Source organism: Canis aureus, chromosome X (genome assembly GCF_053574225.1).
Source record: "Canis aureus isolate CA01 chromosome X, VMU_Caureus_v.1.0, whole genome shotgun sequence".
Classification (NCBI taxonomy): Eukaryota; Metazoa; Chordata; class Mammalia; order Carnivora; family Canidae; genus Canis; species Canis aureus.
This window is the reverse complement of record NC_135649.1, coordinates 82,376,191-82,385,163: the sequence shown is the minus strand read 5'-3', so window position 1 is coordinate 82,385,163 and position 8,973 is coordinate 82,376,191. Positions and strand designations below refer to the sequence as shown.

The 8,973-nt window shown below is 52.6% G+C and overlaps 2 protein-coding genes across 7 annotated transcripts; one reads left to right on the top strand and one right to left on the bottom strand.

Annotated features, from left to right (window-relative positions):
• Positions 1-1,050: 1,050 nt before the first annotated feature.
• TIMM17B (translocase of inner mitochondrial membrane 17B) lies at positions 1,051-5,076 on the bottom strand. 2 transcript variants are annotated; one of them, XM_077888671.1, is made up of 6 exons: positions 4,922-5,076; positions 3,953-4,052; positions 2,885-2,948; positions 1,719-1,847; positions 1,520-1,630; positions 1,051-1,426 (listed from the first exon to the last, which is right to left on the bottom strand). In XM_077888671.1, exons 1-6 carry the CDS (start codon positions 4,945-4,947, stop codon positions 1,338-1,340), a joined length of 519 nt encoding a protein of 172 aa, XP_077744797.1. In that variant the 5' UTR covers positions 4,948-5,076; the 3' UTR covers positions 1,051-1,337. The 2 variants fall into 2 exon arrangements, with proteins under 2 accessions (XP_077744797.1, XP_077744798.1); XM_077888672.1 differs by lacking the exon at positions 4,922-5,076 and adding an exon at positions 4,716-4,850.
• A 42-nt stretch (positions 5,077-5,118) lies between these two features.
• Positions 5,119-8,962, top strand: PQBP1 (polyglutamine binding protein 1). Of its 5 annotated transcripts, none has more exons than XM_077888667.1 (8): positions 5,119-5,278; positions 5,545-5,582; positions 5,696-5,780; positions 7,274-7,361; positions 7,653-7,765; positions 7,975-8,259; positions 8,488-8,551; positions 8,744-8,962. In XM_077888667.1, exons 3-8 carry the CDS (start codon positions 5,714-5,716, stop codon positions 8,898-8,900), a joined length of 774 nt encoding a protein of 257 aa, XP_077744793.1. In that variant the 5' UTR covers positions 5,119-5,278; positions 5,545-5,582; positions 5,696-5,713; the 3' UTR covers positions 8,901-8,962. The 5 variants fall into 5 exon arrangements, with proteins under 5 accessions (XP_077744793.1, XP_077744794.1, XP_077744791.1 ...); XM_077888668.1 differs by having other exon boundaries at positions 5,120-5,278; positions 5,545-5,578; positions 7,274-7,385; XM_077888665.1 differs by having other exon boundaries at positions 5,120-5,278; positions 7,274-7,385.
• Positions 8,963-8,973: the final 11 nt, after the last annotated feature.

Here is an 8,973-nt window from a genome sequence, read left to right as displayed (position 1 = left end):
GCCTGGCCCTGGGCCCTAAACCAGTGTTATGAGTGACTGCTGCTGGTGTGCGCCTGGAGCTTCAGCTCAAAGCCAGGGCCCTGTTGAGTGCTGTGTGCACACTGCTCAAAGCCCACCCCCACATTTTGCTTCCCTGGAGTCTTTAGTCTGGTAGCTGCAAACTGCCTGGCACCAAGGCACTCCAGCAGGCTCGGTTGCAGTTTTGCTACTACTGAGGCATCGAGGCTGTTGGGAGGTCAGGAACTCTGGTATTTTTACCCACAGGAAGCTATTTTAAGGACATTTCACCTCTTTCTAACAGCTTGTACAGAGTTCCTGGGTCTCCCATGGGGCCATTTGCACCCCAGTGGTGACAGTGTTTGCCCCATACACGTGGAGGTTTGTGTGGAAGAGACAGCAGTTTGGGTTAATGTCCATCCAGAAAAATTTCTTTCCCGTAACTCCCCCACCTCAATGTGAAACCTCATTTCTGGTTATTTTATGGTTGCCCTTAAAAAAACCTGCAACACTGAGCATCACGGAGCAGAAGCGTATCTGTGATACAGAAGAGATGAGACTGGCACAGAGCACCTTCCTCATGAAAGCTGGATCCTTCTGACCCTTACTTCTATCCTGGGTCCATGGTGAGGTCACACAGAGGGAAGTTACCTTCACAAATGAGATGACTGGTATAGAGAAAGCTGAATTCATTGTGAGGTCAGATTTCCCAGCCTTGGCAATGGGGGCAATGGGAGGGAGGGGTCTGCTGCAAGGTCCAGAACTACCTGGCCCCTATACCAACCCCAGTAATCCTTTCTGTTCTCTCACTTCTTTCCCAAACCTGTTCCTCTGTCTCCCTACGATTCATCACATGGCCCCCACACATCGTTATTCATGTACCTATTTAAACCTTGATTCATTCCCCCCTCCCGCTCATTTATCCCACGAACATTTACTAGAGCCCGCTCTCTGCGGGACTCCCAAATCCTAGGGCTTCTGGGTCCCCGAAAAGGGCTCTGACCCTTGTCCTAAGGAGGGGCTCCTATGGGTGGCTCAGTAAGTACATACACAGGCATTTCAAATTGGCTTTAAATACTCATCAGGGCGCCAGGAAAGGGGACTGGGATGAGAACTTGTTACATGTGAATTTGGGGTTGGGGTGCCCTGAGAGAGAAGGGGACCCATCCGTCAGAGCAGCTGGGGTGCCCCACCCCCTGCCCTGGGACAAGGGAACAGAGTAGAGGCCCTCTCTGGAGGGTCCCAGGGCCAACTGGGAGCCAGCCCTCCCTTCGAGGTAGATCATCGGGGAGGGAACGGAGGAGGAGCTCCCACGGTGGTGATGACAGACAGTCACTTCCTTAGTGGTACTGCTGATAGCTGGGATAGCCTGGGGCTGGGGTACCCTCCTTAGGGGGCAGCTGGCTGGGGTCCTCCAAGAACGGGGGTGCTGGAGAGAAAAGAATCAGGTAAGAGTGATGCAGTGTACAGTCAGAACATTTTGCACCTCTCCCCAACTAGTGTCCGTCTCCCAGGTACTCACCATTGCGGAACTGCTGGGCAGTATAGCGAGTAAGGAGGATGCCAACACCCTCTATGAGAGCCAAGAGGATGCCCCCCATCATTGCTGAGCCCACCATGGCCAATGGGCCACCTAGGAGAGTGAAACAGCAGGGAGAAAGAGGTGAAGGCAAGGAGAACAGGGCAGAAGGGGCTGGGGCCAAGGATCGGGGGGCACTCACTGCGGGCAGCCAGCACAGCCCCAGTCAATGCTCCGCTGGTAATGGAATTCCAGGGATCTTCTTTGCCCCGCAGGCGCACCAGGCCACAGTCGATGGTGGAGAACAGGCCCCCCCACACTGCAAAGCTACCTGCAGAGAGCAAGGCCTAATCAGTGTTCCTGAGGAATCCCAAGAATCCACAGGTCATGGTCTGGGGACTTCCAAGGCCTGCATGCTCTGGCAATGAATGGGGAGAAAAACCCAGACACAACGGCAGATAGTTAAACTCCTAGGGGATATTCCCCATCTGCCCCAGGGATGGCTCCTTCTTCAAGCAATCTCTAATTGCCATCGGCATTCCCCTCACCTTTGTTTGACAAATGTTTACAAGCAGATTTATCTTTTATGTGGCTTTTAACAGAGCAACACTGTTCTTCCTAACCATCACATAGAGGTAGAATTCTGATACTGGTTTAAGGGAGACAAAAACAGGTTACAAAAACCAGTTAATGGTATGATAGTTAAAGTGTTTATTGAGGCTTTACTGTGTGCCAGGACCTGTTTTCAGCACTGCATGTCATTTGACTTCTGAAGTCTTAAATTTGTTAATATTATTAAAGTACTTAGCAGGGCAGCCAGCACTTAGTGAGTGCTATATAAGTTACATAAACATAAATAACATAAATTACAAAACAATTTCAGTGGTTATGGCTATCATCATCTCCATGTTACCGATGAGGTTTGGGCAAAGGAAGCCACAAACCCAAAATCATGCATCAGGGAAGATCCAGGGCCCGGATTTAAACTCCAGAATCCACATTCTTGCCCCCCACCCCATATTAAATTATTGGGAAACATCACTGTCCCAGGCAGAGTTGGGGCTGGAATGTGGACCCCAATTTGCAGTCTAGAACCAGGGATCCCTGGGTGGCACAGCGGTTTAGCGCCTGCCTTTGGCCCAGGGCGCGATCCTGGAGACCCGGGATCGAATCCTACGTCGGGCTCCCGGTGCATGGAGCCTGCTTCTCCCTCTGCCTATGTCTCTGCCTCTCTCTCTCTCTGTGTGTGTGTGACTATCATAGATAAATAAAAATTTAAAAAAAATTAATTAAAAAAAAAACTTTTAGAACCAAAGGAGCAGCTACCCCCAACTTTGCATATCTCCTAGATCTCTCCAAGCCTCTTACCTCCAATCTGCGGGGCTCTGATCCTCACAGCATTGATACTACCTCTCAATCGGTGCCGAAATCCCTGGGAAAAGTGAGGAGGCAGGGAGTCAGAATAGGGCTGAGGCCCCTGGCAGGCAGGGTTTCTAGCTTTTAAGACAGGGAACACGACGGGTCACGGGTTGTCAGAAGTAGAGATGTGGAGCAGTGGCTGAGAACTAGGAGGCTGTGGAGCACCCTAACTTGGGCGTTCTCAGCCGTGAGTTGAGAAATTCGCATTCACCCAATGTTACTACTAGCACCTATCCCAGGCACCAGGCTGTATGCAGGGATGGTGAATGAGACAGACCTAGCTTTTGCCCTCTCAAAGCTCACATAACAGTGGGAGAGACAGATCCCTAGCAGAGGTACAGATAAACAAGGCAGCTTTACACAGCCATACAGACCGTAGAGGAAATAGGATAGACATGATAATAACTGGGGGGTTGGGAAAGGACTCTAAAGGAGGGGGCATTTGTGTTGAGGCCTTGAGGATGAAAACAGAAAATGTGGGCAAAGATCTGGGAAAGAGTTCCAGGAGTTGAGGGGAGAGACAGGACTAGGTATATAAATTGCAAAGACCTTGGTAAATGGATAGCACTTAAAGCCAGGACGTTTGGTTAAGATCTTGGAAGAGGGTGGTCAGAAAGAGAATTGATTAGGTCACATTAAAAGCATTTTCTTAACTTTAAGGCTGTCTGCTTTCTGCCAGTTAAACTCTTGTCACTTCCCTGTATCCAGGTTTCTGACCCAGAATCTGTCTCTGGGGAAAATCTCTCTGGCTTTGCGCATACATTTAGAGTTTGGTAATGACCGTTTTCACGGCACAGCATTTCCACAGAGGAGCTCCAGCTGGGTGGTGCAGGGAGAGGGACAGAGAGCCGTGTTTGCAGTTCACCCCAAACCACAGATCCTGGAGCCAGGCCTGGCACATAGTAGGCTAGCCGCACCGTAATGAGCGAGTTATGGCAGCTCCACGCAGTGTTCATCGCAGTATCCCATGTGGGCATGGCAGGACCCCCACACTACCCAGGGAAGGCCACGACTCACGACAGGGGCATTGCGGAAGCCCTTGATGGCCTGGAAGACTCCACCGCCGATGACACCCATAGTGAAGGCTCCACCGCAATCGTCCACAATTCGCCATGGGCTGCAAGCCAAAAGGGGAGGGTGGGTTAAGTGAGCCCCTCTTACCCCGCCATGGTGCACGGATTCTTTCCAATTGGGAGAGACCAAGTCACCCGAATGGGAAGCAGCACTTCAAATAATGAGATTATTTCTCCCCTCGTTTGAGCAAGAAATGGTGCAAAAGGGGAAAAGCATTAGTCTTTGCTCGCCCGCCCCTCCCTCGAGGCCAAGCAAGGAATTCGCCAACTGCTTTACCACTATCAAAGACTAAATGAACTGATGAGACACGCAGAGTCAGCACCTTTAAGTCAGCGCTGTGAAAGTGTTAATTTGCTAGTACTGTTATTAAAGCAGGACGGGGTCGCACCTCCGTCCCCGACGATGAGCACGTCCAACCAAATCCTGTCTTCCCTCTCTTTTAACCGATCACAACTGGGAAAAACCAAGCGCAGGCCGTGGGGAGGATCCAGTCCGTCCGCCACAGGTTCACCCAGCCCCGCCCCCATCCACTAAAGCGACCTGGGAAAAGCCACGCGTGGTAACCCTGGGGATTTCCGCTCGACCCCGCACCACCCCCCAAGCTGGAATGGATTCGACCAGCGTGTCTCTTTTCCTCAACAAAGAGGGACGGGGGAGGGGATACGGAGTCTGAGGAAACGTTGAGTGGTTGGTCCCTGCACCGCACCTTCTCCGGGCTCACAGCTGCGGCCTCTCTTAACGGAGCCCGAGTGAGAGGAACGAAGCGGAGGGGAGCGGAAGGAGACCACAAACGTCTAAGAGTCTCCCGAGTCTGGGACGTGGCGCGGTGTGGCCAGCGCCTCCCCCGCCCGCCTCCCACAGCTGGCGGTGGCGCCGCAGCAACAGTCCCGAGGCCTGTGCCCATCGCCGTACCAAGGCTCCCGAGCGTACTCCTCCATGGCGCCGGCGTCCGGCCGCGCAGTCCGGCTAAAGCCCGGCCAGGCCACGCCCCCACTGTAAACGCACACAGGCGCCGAGCTGTCCACCTATTCCAGGCCACCGATTGGGTCGTGTTGCTGCTCATCAGGGCAGGGACACGCTCTCATTGGCCACCGAGTTTGCGTCATCTCCACTGCAGCCTGTGCGTCGCCCAGATACCTCAAGCGTCGGGGAGAGAGGACCTCTTTTGGTGTTTTGGGAGAAGGCCGTCGTGTGGTTCTCGTGATCCTAGCGGGGACGAGAGAGAGGTGGCCGACCTGTCAGCTTTCCACTGCTCGCGTGATTGCATTGGTAATGTCAGGGTGGGCGCATTTTTTGCAGCCGGAAGAGGTGCTTCATTCTGCTCCCCCGTCCCAGCGCTTTGGTTCCTCCCACCCAGCAGTCTTTGGGGGACGTTGGGTGAGCTCATTCCGGGAGCGCGGGGGAACTGAGCTTGGCCCCTTCGGCGGTGGGCGGAGCCTGGGCCTGGGCGAGGAACAGGGTCTTGGAACACCCAGCCTCGAGGGGAGGGTTGGTGAGAGTTTGGGTGTCATCGCCACTTATATTCCATCTTTTAGCCTGTAGGTTCCGTCTACCCAGCCATTGGTGCAGGTGGGTAAGTGAGGGATATATGCCGGGAGGAGGCGCTCGGTTTTAGGTCGGGATTTGAATCCTCACTTGAGCTGGGTTGTTTTTTGTGAGCGTGTCTGTTCATCCGTCTGTCCCTAGGTCTGCCTGTTATCCGCTATGCCGCTGCCTGTTGCATTGCAGACCCGCTTGGCCAAGAGAGGCATCCTCAAACATCTGGAGCCCGGTGAGTGAGCTAAAAGCGGTTGGGCCTACAATGTGCCTGGCTTGACAGGCACTTCGTTGTTGATACCGCCACTCGATACCTAGCGTGGGCCTACCGCGCATCAGTCAGTGGCGTGGCGTGTATTGTTAACGGTGTGGATTTCTGATATCCATTCCTACCGCGGGCTGGGGTGGGGGTGGGGAATACATGTTTCATCCTTAATATTGACAGTTAATGCCTTTTTGGGGTCTGTTGTATGCCACGCGCAATCCATCAGACGATCCGTGGAAGTTATTATAAAGTAGCTGACAGTAAGGAGAGCTGACATTTTCCCTAGACGGTAGGGGGGATGCGGATACTGGGTTCTTTACGCTACTGATCACATTATTTTAGACGTGTTGTGAGGCCAGGCACTATGTTGGTGATCTATACCTTATTGATCACCATATCAATTGCTGACATGTATTTTGGGTCTAGGTGCTTGGCATACACATAGTGGTAGAAAATGATGGTAGGATCTATCATTTCTACCTGCTGTGCTGTTTCTGCTAATATTTACACCTTATTATCGATCATGGTAAAAACTGGCATCTGTTTTGGGCTGCAGTGTGCTAGGCACTGGATTACATCTTATTTTCACCTTATTAATAAATGACATCTGTTACAAGCTACTCTGTGCCAGGCATATAGATCTTGTGGTTAATAATACTGGTAACAGTCGTTGCTAATTTTAAGCCTGTTGAGTACCAGGCCCTGTGCTGATGGTATATATCTCTTACTAACAATTCTGATGATTATAGCTAATACTCACTTTGGGCCTATTGTGTGACAGGCACTATGCTGTTGCTGACATATACATTTCATTGTCAGTTATATCCACAGCCAAAATCTGTCATAGGTCTACTGAGGGTCATGTACCGAGCTGACAACATACATCTCTTTTATTCTACTGATAGTAACTGACAGCTGTTGTAGGCCTGCTGTATGTCAGGCCTCGGAACTGAATGGATGCGGAGCAGTGTTTGGATATATCCTTTCCCATCCAGACTTGCTACTCAATATACAGAATCAGAAACCCCATATTTACCAAGCTTGGGAGCTGAATAGATTTGGGCATTTTGTTTTTCAGATAAACCGCTTACTGTTCAAACTCATTTTATCCAAATAGATTGGGATAGCGTGGTGTCACATGCTTCCTGAACTCAGGAACTGGAGGATACATTTGTTTTGATGAATCCTTGTCTAAAATCTGAAACCAGATAGGTTTCGGTAACAGGATATCAAATCTCAAATCTTATCTGAACCCAGAAACAGAACAGATTTAGGTAAGTTTTTTGGCAAATCCCCTGATCTTCAGACACTTGGATTTGGAATGTGATATTTGCCATAGAAGGTGAGACCTGGCACACGCACACACATGGTCCATGTGAGTCTGAGCGTGTCTCCAGGCTCTGACTGCAGGATAAGAATTCCTCTGGTCCTTACTGCTTTCCTCCACCCTGCTATCCTGCCAGAACCAGAGGAAGAGATTATTGCTGAGGACTACGATGATGACCCTGTGGACTATGAGGCCACCCGGTTGGAGGGCCTGCCACCAAGCTGGTACAAAGTGTTTGACCCATCCTGGTGAGCCTGGGGAACTGGGGCGGGGGGCGGAGAGTCTGACATCTGACTTGACCTTTCCTGTGCTGGCTCTGGGCCTGCCTGGCTTTAGGGTAAATGGGGAACACAGGAAAGAGGTCTGGGGGTACTCCTTCTGGGCTTCTGACATGGGGCAGGCATAGATAGAGACTGGGGAGACAGGAGTGGAGGCTACAAGGAGAGGACGTCTGTGTTGACACCCCTCCCCTTCCTCCTTCCCTGTGTCCATACTTCTATCCCACTGCCCCACAGTGGGCTCCCTTACTACTGGAATGTGGACACCGACCTCGTATCCTGGCTCTCCCCGCATGACCCCAACTCCGTCGTTACCAAATCTGCCAAGAAACTCAGGAGCAATAATGCAGGTGAGTTGGCAGACCCAAGGGCAGATAAGGGTGCCCCAAGTGCTTCTGGAGTCCTCAGAGAGGGGTCAGGTACATGATAGTGGAGCAGGCATGGGGCTGGGGAGATAGGAAGGCCCCCCCCCCAGGCAAGGGAGGTGGTCGACGGCAGAGGCTGCTGGGTCCTGAGAGATGGAAGGAGGAAGGTCACTTCAAGGCTTTTGTGTCCCCAGATGCTGAGGAGAAGCTGGAGCGTGGCCACGAGAAATCAGACCGGAACCATGAGAAGCCAGACCGGAGCCACGAGAAGTCAGACCGGAGCCATGAGAAGTCGGACCGGAGCCATGAGAAGTCTGACAGAGATCGAGAACGTGGTTATGACAAAGTGGACAGAGAGAGAGACCGGGACCGGGACCGGGACCGGGACCGCGGGTATGACAAGTCAGACAGGGAAGAGAGCAAGGAGCGGCGCCATCATCGCAGAGAGGAGCTGGCTCCCTACCCCAAGAGCAAGAAGGGTAAGCTGAGCAGCAGGGCAGGACTCAAGTACGATGGGTGAGGCATCACGGGCGAGCCATGTAAGGGAAGCCCTCGCTCTGCCCACGCGATTGCCTGAACCTGGGGCCTGGGACAAGGTGTTGTGCGCCATGGCACCCAGGCACCCCATTTCTTCATGGGATGGGGGAGTTTGTGATCAGGGGATCCTTGTCCCTCCACTGGAGACCTCACTGTGCCACCTTCCTCAGCGGCAAGCCGGAAGGATGAAGAGTTAGACCCCATGGACCCCAGCTCCTACTCGGACGCGCCTCGGTAGGAGAACCCCTCATGAGTCCTCTTTTCTCTGGACTCCCTTGTGCTGATGATCATTCCTTTTTTTCCTATCTCCTTCCCCCCCGTTTGTCAGTTGTTGGGGTTGGCGGGGGGAGCGGGGAGTGCAGAGTGCCTATCACATTTCATATTCCCAACCTCTAACCCATATTCCCTAATCCCTGTCACTCCCAGGGGCACGTGGTCAACAGGACTCCCCAAGCGGAATGAAGCCAAGACGGGCGCAGACACCACAGCAGCGGGGCCGCTCTTCCAGCAGCGTCCCTACCCGTCTCCAGGAGCTGTGCTCCGGGCCAATGCTGAGGCCTCCCGAACCAAGCAACAGGACTGAGCCTCCCCATCACCCCACTGCCATCCCCGGGGTTTTTAATAAAAGCTTTTCAATGGATCGTGCCCATGGGGCC